The sequence below is a fragment of the Sinohyriopsis cumingii genome, chromosome 6 (genome assembly GCF_028554795.1).
Source record: "Sinohyriopsis cumingii isolate HCF-2022 chromosome 6, ASM2855479v2, whole genome shotgun sequence".
In the NCBI taxonomy this organism is placed as follows: Eukaryota; Metazoa; Mollusca; class Bivalvia; order Unionida; family Unionidae; genus Sinohyriopsis; species Sinohyriopsis cumingii.
In genome coordinates this window covers 97270604-97291473 of record NC_142966.1, presented here as the reverse complement: position 1 = coordinate 97291473, position 20870 = coordinate 97270604, and the positions used below count along the sequence as shown (strand labels likewise).

The 20870-nt window shown below is 34.5% G+C and overlaps 1 protein-coding gene across 3 annotated transcripts in view; it reads right to left on the bottom strand.

The window, feature by feature from the left end:
• Nucleotides 1-1483: 1483 nt before the first annotated feature.
• The window catches only part of LOC149797505 (transmembrane protein 144-like), a 70370-nt gene continuing 50983 nt past the window's right edge, over nt 1484-20870 (bottom strand). For all 3 annotated transcript variants that reach the window (XM_089962320.1, XM_089962319.1, XM_089962321.1), the window contains 4 exons: nt 18644-18729; nt 10825-10922; nt 6921-7192; nt 1484-2389 (listed from right to left, as the gene is read on the bottom strand). In XM_089962320.1, the coding sequence (XP_089818446.1) occupies nt 2294-2389; nt 6921-7192; nt 10825-10922; nt 18644-18729 (552 nt within the window). In that variant the 3' untranslated portion in view covers nt 1484-2293. The remainder of the gene's footprint in view (nt 2390-6920; nt 7193-10824; nt 10923-18643; nt 18730-20870) is intronic.

Below are 20870 nucleotides of genomic sequence, written 5' to 3'. Positions count from 1 at the left end.
GTAAGGTGGGAAGAGCTACATTGGGGACTGTGTGTTTAACAAAAATACAAATCTAGTCAGGCCTTTTTAGCATATTTTGGTTTTTATGAGTTTAAAATAGTATATGAAAATGGATGTATCTGTGTCTAGGCATGATGTTTTCACTAAAATACTTCTTGTGATATCTAGTTGGTAGTAAATGAAAATGGTTGTATGTGTCTAGGCATGATATTTTCACTAAAAGACTTCTTGTGATGTCTAGTTGGTAGTAAATGAAAATGGTTGTATCTGTGTCTAGGCATGATATTTTCACTAAAAGACTTCTTGTGATGTCTAGTTGGTAGTAAATGAAAATGATTGTATCTGTGTTTAGGCATGATGTTTTCACTAAAAGACTTCTTCTGATATCTAGTTGGTAGTAAATGAAAATGACTGTATTGGCATGATATCACTAAAAGACTTCTTGTGATGTCTAGTTGGTAGTAAATGAAAATGACTATTGGCATGATATCACTAAAAGACTTCTTGTGAGGTCTAGTTGGTAGTAAATGAAAATGACTATTGGCATGATATCACTAAAAGACTTGTGATGTCTAGTTGGTAGTAAATGAAAATGACTATTGGCATGATATTACTAAAAGACTTCTTGTGATATCTAGTTGGTAAATGAAAATGGTTGTATTGGCATGATATTACTAAAAGACTTCTTGTGGTGACTTGTAGGTAGTAAATGAAAATGAGTGTATTGGCATGATATTACTAAAAGACTTCTTGGATATCTAGCTGGTAAACGAAAATGGTTGTATTGGCATGATATTACTAAAAGACTTCTTGTGATATCTAGCTGGTAAATGAAAATGGTTGTATTGGTATGATATAACTAAACGACTTCTTGTGATGTCAAGTTGGTAGTAAATGAAAATGGTTGTATCTGTGTTTAGGCATGATGTTTTCACTAAAAGACTTCTTGTGATGTCTAGTTGGTAGTAAATGAAAACGGTTGTATTGGCATGATATTTTCACTAAAAGACTTCTTGTGATGTCTAGTTGGTAGTAAATGAAAATGGTTGTATTGGCATTTATAGTTAGTAATAGAAATATAGGGGTTTATACTATAAAGATTTCTTGATAATAAATGAATTTTTTTTAAAGAAGAATAAATCGGTCTTCTGCTGATGTAAAACACTTATCAAAAAAGGTTATCAGGCAGTAAATATTTATAGTTTTAAACCCTGGGATTGTAATCTCTCATGCGACCAAAAGTGAGAAATTGGGGAACTGTAATTAAAGGACAATACAGTAGTAAGAGCTAACACAACAAAGTAATTTGAGGACACAGGCATCCTCAATTAAGCATCTGAACGAGACCTTTTGACAACCATTTTTACATAAAGGTTGTAATATTTTATCATCAGGCTTTTATAAAGTAAATAAATTAAACTACTTCAACTGAACCAAAAACTGCCATGATTAGGTGTTCTTAAAATATAACAAACACTATAAACTAGTTTGATGCAACTTTATATTCTCAAGAAACAGATGTAATACCAAATTATCCTAGAGATTTGATAGACCCATTTCCAGAAGGTGAAAACTGGGCTTAGTCAGATCTTATCTTTCACCTAGCCTTAAAGTCCCCAATCCTGTTATCACAGAATTTCTTAAAATTAATCTTCAAAAATCTCAGTAGAAAATGTCAAGATGTTATTTGTAATAAATGTGAGTCTTGAAGGATTCCTAAACCACCACCACCCATCTAAGTAAATAGATCTGAAGCAATGAAAACCAATGTGGAGTGGAGGTCAATATAATAAACTTACTAGTTTAAAAAAAATTATATTTACTTAATGGTCTGTGAGTTTTTTATATGATTACAAAATATTTAAATTTATCCTTTTTTGGAAGAGCAAAAATGACATTTCATTAGCATGGCACCATAAAAAATATTATGTCACAACAGTACAGTATCATGAATGATCATAAATCACATGACGTATCAATGAAATGTATCTCATGGACTCGTGTACTAATGCATGATTAAGGATCACATTGATTACATACTGCAAGACTTACAAAAGCCAAAAACCTGCCTATTTTACTATCATTAACACAAGTTCAAACCTGTATGTTTAACCATCATTGATACAAGTTCAAATCTGTATGTTTAACCATCATTGATACAAGTTCAAACCTGTATTTAACCATCATTAATACAAGGTCAAATCTGTGTATTTAACCATCATTAATACAAGGTCAAATCTGAGTATTTAACCATCATTAGCACAATTTCAAAAATATGTGTATTTAACCACCATTAACAGCTTTTGGATGTCTTAGATAAACCTGTCAACACTGCCCCTGTTATGGTGGAAGAAAACCCCAACAGTAAAATGAGTAAGTTTCTTCTGCCCTGCAATGAAAAAGAACACATGCAAAATTTACTAAGTAAAATATTTGTTGAATGTAAATTTCTGTATTCATCAAACAAAAATTGAGTTTTCCAAAGCCTAAAGGTCCTTGCTGAAGGAAAAGTAAAAAGTTTAGTTTCACTGAATACAATGTACCTACTGAAATGACTACTCAATACATGATTTTTGTATCAGGATACTATTCTATGTTTATGTTTTGACTATTCATATTAATAAAATTATAATCAAAAGTAGTCAAATAAATCTATTAAGAATTAATGCATGATGTCAGGTTTGTGTCATCATTTAGACTACTGCATCATCAAAACTTCATATAACCTTCACACTTGGGATGACTCAAAAGAACTTTATACCAATTCAACTTTATTTCCCTTTTAGTCTTTCAAAGCATGACCAAATTAAATGTCATTTTATGGATGATTGTACTCCACTTTTTCAATGATTGCAGTCTATTACAATAGACTGAAGTTACAAAAATAGCTCCATATTATAATCAGGTTAAAGTTTCAAGCACATCTTCTTCAGGATGCAGAATTTTGTGTAAATTAACTGTTTATAGATTGGGAATTTCCATTTTTATGACTGTTATTAGACCTAAATGTTCCTAAACCAGAGCTCTTTGAAGTCAAAGTCTTAAGATACAGAAACTCCAGTTTCTGACCCAGAACTCATATTAAAACTAATATAGTATACAATTAACTATGCACCAAGAACTCATATTAAAAGCAATATAGTATACAGTTAAGTATGCACCCAGAACTCATATTAAAACTAATATAGCATAGAGTTAACTATGTACCAAGAACACATATTAAAAGCAATATAGTATACAGTTAAGTATGTACCCAGAACTCATATTAAAAGCAATATAGTATACAGTTAACTATGTACCAAGAACTCATATTAAAAGCTATGTAGTATACAGTTAAGTATGTACCCAGAACTCATATTAAAACTAATATAGTATACAGTTAACTATGTACCAAGAACTCATATTAAAAGCAATGTAGTATACAGTTAACTATGTACCAAGAACTCATATTAAAAGCAGTGTAGTATACAGTTAACAACTATGTACCCAGAACTCATATTAACAGCAATATAGTATACAGTTAACTATGTACCCTGAACTCATATTAAAAGCAATACAGTATACAGTTAACTATGTACCCAGAACTCATATTAAAAGCAATATAGTATACAGTTAACTATGTACCCAGAACTCATATTAAAAGCAATGCAGTATACAGTTAACTATGTACCAAGAACTCATATTAAAAGCAGTGTAGTATACAGTTAACAACTATGTACCCAGAACTCATATTAACAGCAATATAGTATACAGTTAACTATGTACCCTGAACTCATATTAAAAGCAATACAGTATACAGTTAACTATGTACCCAGAACTCATATTAAAAGCAATATAGTATACAGTTAACTATGTACCCAGAACTCATATTAAAAGCAATGCAGTATACAGTTAACTATGTACCAAGAACTCATATTAAAAGCAGTGTAGTATACAGTTAACAACTATGTACCCAGAACTCATATTAACAGCAATATAGTATACAGTTAACTATGTACCCTGAACTCATATTAAAAGCAATACAGTATACAGTTAACTATGTACCCAGAACTCATATTAAAAGCAATATAGTATACAGTTAACTATGTACCCAGAACTCATATTAAAAGCAATATAGTATACAGTTAACTATGCACCCAGAACTCATATTAAAAGCAATGCAGTACACAGTTAACTATGTACCAAGAACTCATATTAAAAGCAGTGTAGTATACAGTTAACAACTATGTACCCAGAACTCATATTAACAGCAATATAGTATACAGTTAACTATGTACCCTGAACTCATATTAAAAGCAATACAGTATACAATTAACTATGTACCCAGAACTCATATTAAAAGCAATATAGTATACAGTTAACTATGTACCCAGAACTCATATTAAAAGCAATGTAGTATACAGTTAACTATGTACCAAGAACTCATATTAAAAGCTGTGTAGTATACAGTTAACAACTATGTACCCAGAACTCATATTAAAAGCAATATAGTATACAGATAACTATGTACCCTGAACTCATATTAAAAGCAATATAGTATACAGTTAACTATGTACCAAGAACACATATTAAAAGCAATATAGTATACAGTTAAGTATGTACCCAGAACTCATATTAAAAGCAATATAGTATACAGTTAACTATGTACCCTGAACACATATTAAAAGCAATATAGTATACAGTTAACTATGAACCAAGAACTCATATTAAAAGCAATGTAGCATACAGTTAACTATGTACCAAGAACTCATATTAAAAGCAATGTAGTATACAGTTAACTATGTACCTAGAACTCATATTCAACGCAATGTAGTATACAGTTAACTATGTACCAAGCAATCATATTAAAAGCAATGTAGTATACAGTTAAGTATGTACCCAGAATTCATATTAAAACTAATATAGTATACAGTTAACTATGTACCAAGAACTCATATTAAAAGCAATATAGTATACAGTTAACTATGTACCAAGAACTCATATTAAAAGCAATATAGTATACAGTAAACTATGTACCCTGAACACATATTAAAAGCAATATAGTATACAGTTAACTATGTACCCTGAACACATATTAAAAGCAATAGAGTATACAGTTAACTATGTACCAAGAACCCATATTAAAAGCAATGTAGTATACAGTTAACTATGTACCAAGAACTCATATTAAAGCAATGTAGTATACAGTTAACTATGTACCTAGAACTCATATTAAAAGCAATGTAGTCTACAGTTAACTATGTACCAAGCAATCATATTAAAAGCAATGTAGTCTACAGTTAACTATGTACCAAGAACTCATATTAAAAGCAATGTAGTCTACAGTTAACTATGTACCAAGCAATCATATCAAAAGCAATGTAGTATACAGTTAACTATGTACCAAGAACTCATATTAAAAGCAATGTAGTCTACAGTTAACTATGTACCAAGAACTCATATCAAAAACAATATAGGGGGCCCCGAGTGGCCGAGTGGTCTAAAGCGCTCTCCGTTACAGATCACTGCCATCTCACCTCTGTCTGCATGGGTTCGAGTCTCGGATTTGGCTAATGTGGGTATGTGAGAAAGCTTGCCAGTAGCTTCTCGTGGGTCGGTGGTTCTTTCCGGGGTTTTCCCGGGTTCTTCCTCCACCATTAATACTGGCCGCCATGTATAGCCTATCGTGTGCTGAAAAATGGCGTTAAACCCTACAACAACAACAACAACAACAAAAACAATATAGTATACAGTTAACTATGTTCCAAGAACTCATATTAAAAGCAATGTAGTATACAGTTAACAACTATGTACCCAGAACTCATATTAAAAGCAATGTAGTATACAGTTAATTATGTACCCTGAACACATATTAAAAGCAATGTAGTATACAGTTAACTATGTACCCAGACCTCATATTAAAAGCAATGTAGTATACAGTTAACTATGTACCTAGAACTCATATTAAAAGCAATGTAGTATACAGTTAACTATGTACCAAGAACTCATATTAAAAGCAATGTAGTATACAGTTAACTATGTACCTAGAACTCATATTAAAAGCAATGTAGTATACAGTTAACTATGTACCAAGAACTCATATTAAAAGCAATGTAGTATACAGTTAAGTATGTACCAAGAACTCATATTAAAAGCAATGTAGTATACAGTTAACTATGTACCTAGAACTCATATTAAAAGCAATGTAGTCTACAGTTAACTATGTACCAAGAACTCATATTAAAAGCAATGTAGTATACAGTTAACTATGTACCTAGAACTCATATTAAAAGCAATGTAGTCTACAGTTAACTATGTACCAAGAACTCATATTAAAAGCAATGTAGTATACAGTTAACTATGTACCTAGAACTCATTAAAAGCAATGTAGTATATAGTTAACTATGTACCAAGAACTCATACTAAAAACAATGTAGTATACAGTTAACTATGTACCAAGAATTTATATTAAAAGCAATGTAGTTTATAGTTAGCTATGTACCAATGATGAACTATTTGGTGCAGTGATATTTTTCTGTGGTTACTAAAGAGCAAAGAAATAACAATCTTCTGTATAAATAATAAGACCCCTTCCCAGTCTGTGAATCAAAGTACCAATGAAACTGTCATTTTTCACAAAATCATGAAAGCTGAATCCAACAAAATTAAATGAACTACTAATGCTGGACATTCAGATTTTGACAACAATAGAAAGCTATTTCCAAAATCCTATAAAAAAAATTGTAACCAGAATTCAACATTGTCTTTGACACGACTACATTGTTTTCCATCCAAACTGCATGACAGCAATCACCAAGGTATATCTATAAAAAAGTAGTAAAATTCTGAAAAATAGTTTCAATAGAATGCTACAACAATACGTGGGCAGGGTTATCTCTATTCTAGTGATTCACCACGTACATAAATTCCCCTGTATTTACCTGTATTTCCCTGAAAACAAGCAATCCCATGAGGGATGCTACAACTGCTGGCACTGTTGATATGATCGGGAATGCTACAGGTTCTGACAGGGTTTTGTTGGCCACAAACCAGGATGCTGTAGCTATACCCCACATCAGTCCTGACACTGTACCAGGTAATATGACCCGAGGATAAACTTTTGGCTTATTTTTCATGACGATGCAGTAAACAAGAAAATAGAAAGTACTAGCCAGGTAGATTCCACAATAAGTTGAAAAGACATAATCAAGGCCTGAAAAATAAATGTGAAAAAATAATGAAATATGGCATCATGTGTGAGACCTAAACTCTACAATGCCCACACATAATTCATAACCATGATAAACAGATAAACTGCAGATCCATTTCATTATACAGTTGAACCCCCTCTTAAATGCCCCCTTGACTCATATCCATGTGATCATCCCCAGGAAAGGATATACTTCTTACAACAGCAATTTACAATGCTGCAGAAGGAGTGACCCTATAACTACTGGCTGAAAAGAATTTTCATGAATCCAAGATAAAAACATTTCTTCATTTTGACTGCTGAGTTCTGGAAACAGTCTATGATACTCTAGAGAAGTTCCAACACACTAAATTAGGTTACAAGATACCTCTAAGTACAGAATTAAATTCTTTTGCATGATCTTTGACCTTGAGCCTGATATCATGGATAAAATAATCAATAAGCTTGTCTTAGACAAAATTAAGATATAACCACAATCTAGTTTTGGTTACATCTACAAGTAATTTTACGTTTTTATTTAAACAACCTACTGAGGAGGCATCGTAGATGTCACATATTAGATTCAATATGCAAATCTACTCATACTTATTTGTGTTACCATCTTATAAGCCAGCACAACAACAAAAACGAAGTCAAGACAATTGACCTAATTAAAATCAATGTCAGAGTGCTGTCTAAAACTACATGTCAATATGACCATCCCCATGATTTTCAAGACAACCACCATCAGCACCATAGTGGAGGCCTGATAAGCACCATTTTTATTTAGGAGTAACAAGATATTAAAGAAGTCTTGAGTGAAAACTCCATATCGCTATAGTCTATCTACTGAGTAGAAGTAGTTGGAAGTGGATTTTCAAGATGGCCGCAACAAATGCCATAATAGATGCCAGATCATTATATTTTTGATACAGGACAAACAAATGCATCATGGGAATCTTTTAGCAAAAGCTTTAATAAAGTAAGTCCATGATGAGAAGGAGTAGCAATTACAAGATTTTCAAGATGACTGCCATGGTGACAATACTGGATGTCTAACATGTACTTTTTTCATTAAGCACAAACTAGATCTTAGAATGAATGTGTTTGTCAAGTTTTCTGGTAATCTTTATAATACATTAGGAGTTGTAGCAATAAAAAAAAAATTGTGCTAATGGACAACAGAGGGTGCCAGACAACAGCCATCACACAAGCTCTTCTGGTCTATGACTAATAGAGCTAACAAAATAAAAATAAAAAGGTTTATGATTGAAGGTAATGTAGAGGGTGTACAGATAGATAGGCATATAGACAGATTTGTACATGGATGCTAAAGTGATTGCTATGTCATGTTCTGCCAAGATGGGCTTTAAAAAAATGGGTTAAATTTGTCTGCTCAATTCTGGAATGGAATGGTTCACACCTAGCTGGTGAAATTGGTTAGCAGTCTCTTAGTACCTCTGTTATGTGATAATTGTTTAAGAGATCCCATCCAGGACTGAGGGGTCACACAAGACTGGTCTTTGATTTAAATCTATTAATTTAAGAACAAATTCAAAGAATAAAACTGCAATAATAATTAGATTGCTTTTAATTAATATTTCACAATTACACTGGAGGGTTCGCAGTGGCTCAGTGGTTAGCATGATGGGTCTCACAGGGTGCAGGTCTGAATCATGAAATTGGACCTGCCTGCATCAGCTATGGTGGTGTGCCTTGGGCAAGGCACTTTACTTTATTTGCCCTCGAACTAAATAACCTACTTGTGTTGATGCGCCGTACAACACCAAACAAACAACTACATTGTATAGGACAAAAAATGGTGTACATGTTCAACAATTCCCATAACTTAAGAATATTATTATTAATGAGTTTGAACTCAACAATTTTTTTCACATACTGTAGTACCATTTATTTTTATGGGTCTCAAGTTTCATAGTTTCGTATAAAAAGAACCATTTCTGTGGGTACTTAAACTTGTGGCTTTCCTGTCAAAGTCGCATATTTATTGGTATTTAAATTTGAGGATTAACCACTACATATACTGCAAATAAAGAATACAACAGAACAAAACTATGCTGACAATAAAAAGCAGTCACTTCAATGATTAAAATAACACTACCACTGGTATAAGCACAAACAAATCAAACACCGGTCAAGATCAATCACTTACATACAACATCAACAGGAGATGACACAGCTGAGAACATAAAGCTTATCAAAGCACAAGTGTATGATCTCTTTCCTAAAATAGTGTCCATAAAATTGCACCACCAATTGCCTTCTGACAACCATGATATGAAGGCACTGATCTGAGAGTGGTCAAATTCAATTTGTAGATCACCGCTGGTTATAGTAATGTCACCAATGCACATGTGAACAAAAGTGACCAGCTGCCCTTTGCTTAATGCAGTTAGCAAGCAGTGTCAACATTTGATGTGCTCAACAAAGGAAGCAAGACAAGTCAACAATGCTAAACTGATGATCTGTTAAAGTACATGTGTATGATTACTTTTCTAAAACACTGTCCATAAAACTGCATCATCAACTTCCTTCTCACTACCATGTTATTTATACACTAGTTTAAGAGTGGTAAAATTCAAATTATTGCTCCCCACTGGTTCTGGATAATGTCATCATTCCACGTGTGAATTCAACACATCACCAGCTGTCCTTTGTTCAATGCCCTTAGGCTGCGTCAACATTTGATATGTTCAAAGCATACCAAAGTGCAAAGATGCTAACTAAATTGAAAAGCAATGGTATCATTTCTTTCTTTTAATCTGCCTAAGGTAAAACAACATCTTCTATCATTAGACCTTACTTAAAACATCACCAATCAATCATGCTCATTCTAAATGGATAACTGCAGCCCACATGAAAATATGTAAAAGACTGGATCTTATTATCCGTGACTATGTGAATATTGGATTCATTCAACAATTTCAGGATTATTTCCCTGCAAAAGATTTGTCTGACTGACTATGTTGATTTAGTGGTTTTGTCCAAAAAACAGTGAATTGTGAGTTTCAGTACTCTGCAGTAATTAATGTATATATGTAGTGTTCATCAGTAATTGTGCTTCAAGCAATGGTTCTATCATTTACAGCCTTTTGTTCACTGGGATTAAGCATGCATGGATAAAATGAGACATGCTTTCACCAGGATCTAAATGTTCTAAAACAGTTTTACTTGAATAAAGAATCAATCTGAATAAGTATTAAATCTAATTTTCATTTTGATTTAAGATGGTAAGTTGAAATTACAGCTAATAGATACTGTATAGATTTGTGTGCATTCCAAAAATATAAAATATAATTCCTTTTCTATGGGTTAAAATAAAACAAAAACAAGTTAAAGCTATTATTTTATCACCAGATTCCATAAATGATGTTGATTTATTAAACAGCTTGGTTGATCTCTAGGGATGAAAGACTTTAAGAAACAGGGTAAGTCATTTGTGGCTAGTTTTTGGGGTGTCTTTAAAATTGTGGATAAGGGCAATGTCAAAATCCACAAAAATTAGTGATACAATAGTAAATGGCCTTATCACATTGATTTCACTTTCATGACTGCATGGATGGAAACAGATTTTGGGAAAGGGCAGGAGGGTGGGTGTGGCTGGGTGTATGGGTAGTGGTTAAATGCAAATTTACCTTCTAAACTTGCTCCAGATACGTTGTCCTGTACATAGATGGTGGGTGTGAACATCTGGCCATAGAGCAACCCTGAGGCTAATGACAAGGATATACCACTGCAAGATAATAAAGAGAGAAGACACATGCAGTGTTTTATATTTCAAATAAGCTTGCAGCAGAAACAAGAACATTGCAAACAATGGTGTCTCACCATAAATATATTCTTAATAACTAACAACCATATACAACAGTTGTCTTACCACCACCAAAATCTACCAACATCATCCAGTTCAGATTGTCTTATTGCCAAAACACAAGCTACCCACATTATCCAGTTCAGACTACATGATCATCACAATCAACCCACATCATCCAGTTCAGACTGCATGATCACCACCACAATTTATCCTCATTATCCAATTCAGACTGTTTAATCACCTACCCAGATTATCCAGTTTGGCTTGTTTAGTTTTTGGAAAATCTGAACAGACTAAAATTAGTATTGATTACACTCAGGGACATATTTGCTGTGGTCTGAGGATTGCTTTTGCTCTCATTTAAGTCACAAAGTCTTTGTAAAGTTAAACAGATTTTAGGTTGGGAACAAATTGGAAATGATACTGAGTCAGCTGCAGCATATCCTCTACACAGGGTCTTCAATTAGACACAGATACTCTTGAAGTGATCCTGGGACTGCCAGTAAATATCCTCTACACAGGGTCTTCAATTAGACACAGATACTCTTAAGTGATACTGGGACTGCCAGTACATATCCTCTACACAGGGTCTTCAATTAGACACAGATACTCTTGAAGTGATACTGGGACTGCCAGTGCATATCCTCTACACAGGGTCTTCAATTAGACACAGATACTCTTGAAGTGATACTGGGACTGCCAGTGCATATCCTCTACACAGGGTCTTCAATTAGACACAGATACTCTTGAAGTGATACTGGGACTGCCAGTGCATATCCTCTACACAGGGTCTTCAATTAGACACAGATACTCTTGAAGTGATCATGGGACTGCCAGTAAATATCCTCTACACAGGGTCTTCAATTAGACACAGATACTCTTGAAGTGATACTGGGACTGCCAGTGCATATCCTCTACACAGGATCTTCAATTAGACACAGATACTCTTGAAGTGATACTGGGACTGCCAGTGCATATCCTCTGCACAGGGTCTTCAATTAGACACAGATACTCTTGAAGTGATCATGGGACTGCCAGTAAATATCCTCTACACAGGGTCTTCAATTAGACACAGATACTCTTGAAGTGATACTGGGACTGCAAGTACATATCCTCTACACAGGGTCTTCAATTAGACACAGATACTCTTGAAGTGATACTAGGACTGCAAGTACATATCCTCTACACAGGGTCTTCGATTAGACAGATACTCTTGAAGTGATACTGGGACTGTCAGTATAATTGGTTTTAGAAAGGGCACAACTCATCAAAAAGTTAAACCAGGACAGCCAGAGCATTAATTTATATACTTGGTTTTTGGATGAGCACAAAACATCTGGATGTGACCAAACATCTGAATGAGCACAAAACACCTGTATGTGACGATGGCATGGCCACAGCATATATTCTAAACTTGGCTTTAGATTGGATACAAACAATATGGAAGTGATACCTGCACAGCCAGAGCATTTCATTTACACCTGGTCTTTGGATGGGCACAAATCATATGTAAGTGATACTGGGACAGACATCATATAATCCTACATATGGTTTTAGGTTCTACAGAAATCTGAAAGTGAGACTGGGACAGAGAAAGCAAAATACTCAACACTTGATTTCGCAGAATTTCATGTTAATAAGCAACTATTATAAATTGTCCCTCATGTATCATAATGAGGTCATAAAAGTACATGATTATGAAACTGATGACATTTGAGACGGCAATGGGAAGACATGGAAGGGACCAAAGTTAAATGCTCTATCTCAAAAAACATTAAAGTAAAGCATAGAAAAACAGAGACTTAACAAAAAAAGATTAAACAACATATTCCTAAGGCTTTAAGATTGACGGCAAAGGTTGAGAGTGGTGCATCACCTCAGTGCAAAGAGGTCCATAACGGGTTGACACCAGTCGGTACAAATTCAACTTAAGTACAAGAGGTGAACAAAGTGAATTGACTGATTCCTTCTGTACAATGAACTTGTTAGAACAAACAGTCTGCCTACAATATGGCCAATTTTAATGTGGAGTTGTTGATGTTGACACAATCCAAGAAAATCCTATCTGATGAAGCCGAGGTCAGGGTATTTAGATATAACTGATGACAGCAAAGTTGCCAAAAGAATTCAGAATGCCTTTCTAACCATGTCTTCTGTTATGTCTGAAAAGCATTCATTGTGGCTTTCATTTCCAGGAAGCTGATGTGTATGCAACAGTGCTGAGGGGCATGATCCCTGATTATTTCTAGGAAGGAGGGTAGAAAATTGGCACTCCAGCCAATTGTGCTGGCCTCCATGACAACTGGCAGCAGATTCTGAAGTGGAATGCACTGTCAGCAAAAAGAGGTCCTCCCATTTGCTGCGACAGAGCACATGTTATCTGAAATTTTGTATTATTAGGTCTGACCGGTAGTTTGAGCTGCCAATGAGATAGAAAGATCATCTGCATGGATGTCACAAATAAGCAGTCTAAAAGCTTTGCATTCAACCTGTAGAGACCCAAGTGGCAATGAAATTCCTAGGCTGAATTCAATTCTCTGAGCAGCTGGACAATACCATGGAAATAATCTTCAAGGCATATTCATAAGGGAAGTAAACTCAGTTCAGAGATATTTGGAACACTATGCCCAAATAAATGAAATGCTTGGATGAAATGAGATCAGATATGTCCTGGTTTACAAGGAATCCAAAGCAAAAGAGAAACATGGGATTTTAAGAGCATCCATGGACTGAGATTCAGACTGAATGGGAGAGACCTGGACTAGTACATGATGCATGTTGGAACTCAAAAGCTTATCAATTAAATGTCTCCAACTAAATGCAATAAAAATTGTTATGAGCGACCTCTGCTATGAGTGAACACCTGTCATTTCCGACCAAAATCATAATACACGGATCAATTTTATTATATAAATGCTGTTTTGAGCAACCACCTGCTGAACGTGACCAGCGACCATGATGACTTGGTAAAATATGCTTTTTGACACTGCTATTAACGACCGCATCGCAAAAAAAAACAACAGATCGACACCATTGACCTTGACTTAATCCAATGTAAACATGAAAGCTCAGGATACATGTAGCATGCAAACAAAGTGCACATTAAATAACACTACAGTTGAACAACCATACAGCGAGATAAACACCACTAACCATTATTTAATCCTTTGTAACAATGACCGCATAAATAGTAAAGATTGTTCTAATAGTATTTTTTTTAAATTGGCTAGCTACCAGTTTTGTGAAATTTACAAGCCCAGCTATGGTGTAATTTGTAAACTGCAGTAAACCAGACTAAAGTACTAACTGCCATTGTAGTGCTGAAGTCGTGTGAATAGCCAGTAAGATTAACCATTTTTTTCATCAGAGTAATGATGGATATAAACAGTCAATTTAGAGGTTTGTATTTTTTCTTTATCTTTGTGAAAACTCACACAAGGCCGGTAGTCCTAATGTCCCAGTGAGAAATCTTTTGAAAGGGAATCAGTGTAAGATTGAGCGCATTGTTTGTCTTTCCAGTTAATCTGTAATGCCAGGGTGGTGTGGGGTGAGGTGGGTGAATGAGCTCTTTGTCTTTAACACTAGTAAGTGAGAATCATTTCTGGACTTTTTAGATATATTTCTTTTGTTAGTGTTTCACCAAGCCACCATCTGTTTACCCGGGTGCAGATGGTCGCAACCTTTGTTTATCAAGCTATAACACTGATGATTTCGTCTCAAAATAAATGTATTGTTTCTTGATGAGTTAATTATGTCTTTTGGTTTCATTCATTGGTACATAATATATATTTATTCCACATTTCCCCAAAACCTGATCAAAACCAAAATACATCTAGTCATTAAATGTATCTTCAGTGTCAGGGGTTCAAATGGGAGATGTAGGTAATCTGGAACAGCAACCAAGGTTGAGACCATGTCAATGTGGGGAAATGGTAATCTTCAAGTATTGGCTTTGAGCATTGTCCAAAGACTGTGATTAGTACCATGTAATCAAAAAAGGAAATCACCATAACTCATATTAATGAAACATGGTAAAGCAAGGATGGTTGACAGAGCAGTCTAGTGCCAGTCTGAATTGCCCTCAGATCTCTTTTTACCAGTTGTACTATGGGTCCATGAGAAAACAGCATTTGGAGGTGAGAGGACCACATGTTGCCTAGTATCTCTTCCAGTATAATAGATAATTTAGATTAAAAATATACACCGAGAAAAAAAGTCCCTATATCAATAAAATTATAAACTGTTCAAAAATGGATGGTATCTGCAGGGTTTCTTAAATATGCATGCTGACTAGGCATGACTGACAGGATATACGGTCCCAGTACCTGTATCATAGAGAAGACCATTGTTTTCTGACTTCCATCTCAGTAAGCAGACACTATTTAGTACTTTTATTGCTTATAACAACCTAAAAGAAATGGTTCACATTTTTCTTCACTCTGAAGGGCTAGATATGTGAGACAGTTGAAGGACTTCAAACTTATTCTGATCAGGTCATGTATTTTAAGAAACATAACTACCATGATTTGTACTGTACCGGAAATTTATCAATATTGATATATGCCTTGACCTTGAAGGACCCACAATCAGGTACACAAGTTTTGCTGTTGTTGTTGTGGGGTTTAATGCCACTTTTCAGCACACGATAGGCCATATATGGCGGCCAGTATTAATGGTGGAGGAAGAACCCGGGAAAACCCCGGAAAGAACCACCGACCCACGAGAAGCTACTGGCAAGCTTTCTCACATACCCACATTGGCTGAATCTGAGACTTGAACCCAAGCAGAGGTGAGATGAGAGCGCTTTAGACCACTCGGCCACTCTGGGCCCTGACACAAGTTTTAAATTATGATATGTAAGAATACCAAGCTTCATCCATTTATCTAAAAGATTATTGATGCTTCTGTTCTCAAAATATCCAATAGCACGATGCCTGGGGCCCCTCAATTTTAGATCTCACCCATCTTATGCTATAAGTGAAGTACCCATCAGGCATGTTGAAAAAAATTATAATTTGCCTGAATAAACTTTGATCACACTGATGAAATATGTAAATGTATTTTCAAGATGTTGACATACCTGCCATAACACAGTGCAATCTAAATCAGATCACCACTGTCCTACATGAAATTGAGATCTGATTTTGATTAAATTTAAGCATTGTGTGTCATGCTAAAAATATGATTTTGTGCTCCCAAACGCCCCCAACACTGTTGTGTTTCAAGAAAACACAATTTTCTGTAATCTTCAAGAATAAAAAAAAAAACACCAAGTTCACTATATGCCTGTGAGATGTAGCATGTATAAATGGTAAATAGTCATGATTGTCGCTGACGTAAAACTATCCCTTGGGCAGTCTAAACAGCAGCAATTAAAGGCATAGAGGTCAGGTATAAACCACCATTACATATATTACTTAACTGGCTCACAATAGCTAGTGAGTTGTGTTTGAACACTGCAGTGGACAAGCTCATTGCCTTGAATGATAATGTTTAAGATATACATATTATATTTTTGACAAGTCTGTGAAGAGCAGCAATGTTTCTTTAAGTCGGATTTTACTGCATATATAGAATGCAAAGTATGTTCAATTCAGCTGTCGGAATAGTGTTCAGTGTAATTCAATTATGAAGCTTATAAATTTCAGAACTCTTGGTTGATGGAGTTTAACTTTGTGAAGCATACCAGCAAAAAAAATATAGGGGGGAGGATGTTTATTAATTCTTTACATATGCTGCAAACAACACATCAACATACGTTGACTCAGTTCTGACCAGGATTCACTCAGAGAATCCAACACAGTAGTTTGAACACCAGGACCATCCAGTCCCCAGTAACTGTAGTGATGAAAATCACTAATGACATATGCATTGCTTTCAAACCCCTTTGAACCCTATTGAATTTATATTCGAATTGTAGCTACTGCAGCATTGTGTGACAATATTAAAATAGGGGAAATTTTGGGCATGTGGAAATTGGAGTCCAGGCTTGTGGAATTTCAGTCAGGGCTTGTGAGTTTATTTAAGTCACCAGCCCTGGGTCTATGTCTTTGAGCACTGTGCTTTCAATACACAGTCCAAAATAAGAATTGACAATATTACATATTACAATACCAATCTCTAGAGTGTTAACAAAACTCATCTAATCAAATGCAAGATCCCCTCATTGATTTAAATTTCTCTCTTCCATAATAAAGCTCAGCTAACATCTTTTGATAATACTAGTCAAATCTTTCTACCAAGTTTGATCAAAACGGGATCTGATCAAAACTGAATCTGAAATAAAGTTGTTAGAGTGTTGACAAGCTCAGCCAATCAGATTTAAGATCACTTCATTAATATCAACGTATGTCGCTCATTACTGTAGTCTTTCAAGACCTTAATTATATAAACTTCTTTACCATGCTCAAATTCAAGTCAGAAATACAGTCTCTAGAGAAGTAGCAAGATTACCTCATTAATATGTGCAGATCTTGCTTATTATTAAAACAGTCTAGATCTTGCTGACATGAACAGCTAAGTTTTGATCATAAAATGATCAGAAATATGGCTTCAAGAATGGTAACAATTCCAACCAATCAAATACATGATCACTTCATTGACATGTGTGGGTCTCTGGATCTCTCTTATTTTTTAACACATCTGAAATCTTTCTGATGAGCCTGCATTCAAAGACTGATCAAAACTGAATCAAAAATATGGATTCCTGGAATGTAATATGCCCAGCCAATCAGATTCAAGATTACCTCATTAATATGCATGAGTCTCACTCAATATTGCACCTGTCCATGATATTGATGATATAAACATATATTACATGTTTGATTAAAACTGGATAAAAAATAATGCCTCCAGAGTGGTAAACATTGAAACAATATGCATGGATCTTGTACATAATTAAACTAAGCAAAATCATCTCAAAAATATGCATGGATATTGTGCATTACAGAACTCAACCAAGATTTTAAACATATAAAAAGATGTTCCTAGTTTATTCAAATTCAAATCAGAAATATGGTCTTCTGAGTTTAACAAGCTCAGCCTCTCATATACAAGAGGACTAAAATGTGTGGATCTCACTTATCACTGAAATTGAGCTTATATACCAAGTTTCATTAAATCAGGTCAAAACATGGCCCCAAAGTGGTCACAAGCAAATGTTGATAGATGAACACAGGACTGTACAAAAAAAGCTATTTTTGACCTTTTGGACAGGTAAGCTAAAACTCAAATCTCACAAAAATTTGGTTACATCACAGTCTGATACTCTGAAGTATGACAGTTATGATTTACCACTAAACATATTTACATCATACTTACATATGCCTCTTGACCAAGGTTTCTAAGAACTGATTGCAATTGTTATAAACTCTGAGCTAAAAAGGTTCAGCTTATTGCCCTAAAGATGCATGTCGTATACATTTTGCACATTAAAAATGGGTCACTGTGACATCTTTCTGGATTCTGAGCATTACTTATTGTGTCCAAGCTTTAATATCTATACCTTTTAACCTATAACCATAAAATGTCCATTGCAACTGCATCTTTTAGAGTAAACAAGAAGGGGACCAAGAGTTGAGAAAGGAAAATCTGTTTCTATTTAAATGAAGAACCAGCTTAAGCAACAATGGTTTACTCACAAAATTCTTTTTGCTGATGTGCTAAGGTTATCAAAGAATGAGTCTGCTCTTCTAGTGGCAAGATCTCTGTTTATGCTGCTACTTCCCTGAAAAATGACACATAAATTTGACACATTATATTGATCTCTTTATATACAAACCTCACTTACAACAAATTGAATTTGCATCACTTTATAAAAATTCCATAGAGTGCAGTGTCTCACCTACTTTGTGGCTAATTGATCGAAAATGTAATATGTCACCACCAAGGAGGTCACTGTGACTTATTTTTCATGGAGGAAAAATTAATTCATGAAAATATTGATTTATCAAGTGTCATAACTGTAAAGACAATAATGTCAGAGAAATGACAAACTTAAGTTAGTCATTTTAGTGTGTAAAATAGACACTGCAATCTACTGTTTCAGGATGAATGCCTGCACCAAGTTTCTGGACTCAACATGCAACAATAACAAAAAAGAAAATATTTACTGTGAAAATTATATTTCTTTGAGATTACTTATCCAATCGCAATAACATTAAAATATAAAATCCAACTTCTCTTAAATGTAGATCTCCCAGAAAGACAAAAAATGTCCCATCTCTTACAGATACACAAAGGAAAGAAACTCTTCCAAATTACCTCCCCTTTCCACCTAACTAATGGAACCTATACAGTTTAAGCGTGAGTAAAACATTTTAATATGGTTGCTCACATTTGTTGTGATATGCAAGTGGGTTTTTATAATTCATTTTTGCTAGTCTTAATGGTACTTTTAACTCAATATTACCTACATCATGCCAAGGAAATGGGAGTTGAGTACATTTCCAAGGACATGCCAAAAGCAACCAACACAGGCTGGTCTGGAAGATGTATGAGGCTTTATAACAGTGTGATCCGATAAGTGCCAAAAATTAACTTTTCTTGAAATAACTAATGGATACATCCATATTTTTTTCTTCATACTGTTCATCCTCTTTGGACTTGTACATTACATAATCACATGAAAAATAGAAGCACAGGTGATAGAAGGATGAAACGCAAAAGTACCATTCAATGGAAATATGGCTGGAGTCTCATTATGAAGGATAAATTACTCTTCTGATGTGAAGGCAGCACATTTTCTCACAAATAAAAGGTCAGGGTGAATTTTTTGAAAGAAAATCCACACCCAGGATGTGCTACTGTCAATAATTAGTTCTGATGGCTGTCTCAGTTGCAGCCACTGGACCCACCAGATTCAATTACACTGTCATTGATGCTACATCCCTGAGATAGGAACTGGTTAAAGTTGACTGTGAATTCCAGCCAATGACTTCAATGATTTTTCAAACCAAAACACTGCATTAGAATGCAAGGCTTTCAGAAATGACGTGGATCTAATGAGCTGAAAGTTTCACAAAACATCTGGCATTGAGAAACTTAAAAATTTGCTGAGCATATCAACCACTTTTAGCAAAACTGCTAAGGCTTGATGGATTATGTCATATTTACCAACCTCTGACAAACGTAACAGATACTGTTGGGCCCCATGACTATTTTCCATGACTAAAAACATGCTCAGCCCATAGCAGAGCTGACCCACTAACATTCTCAGCCCATAATGAACTCGGACTACTCAAATCAGTCCATTTACATGTTCAGCCCAATATGTATTCAGAATATTGGTCCTTGATTTATATATAATAGTAATGTGGATGTAATGTCCTTTGTCAATGGCCATTTTTTTAAAAAAATTTCGTGTTTCTTCATAATCAGAGCATCTGTGTGTGACTAAGTATCCAGTAATGTACAAGTCATACTGGCAATATAGACTATTTCAGTAATGTACAAGTCATACTGGCAATATAGACTATTTACAGTAATGTACAAGTCATACTGGCAATATAGACTATTTCAGTAATGAGTGTAGTTTTGTACAATTGATTGCACATACCTTTAAATGGTGATTAGTAGAAAATTTTAGAACAAGAGTTAATATTTCATTTAATCTGAGCAAATGTGCCTACATGACCACATTGGCATACACTTTAATTAAGGATTCATTAGTGCAATAAATAATAAAGGTCATGGAGCAATATGCTGAAATCATGAGAATACATTATATAAATTCTCCTTTAAACCTGATACAACTTACCGAATAACTTGGAGAATTTTTTTAGCCAAAAATTATTTTTAACATTTTCAAAGCAAACAATAACTTTCGTCCATGTTTCAAAATTCCTGGATCTGCATCTGCCAAAGTTG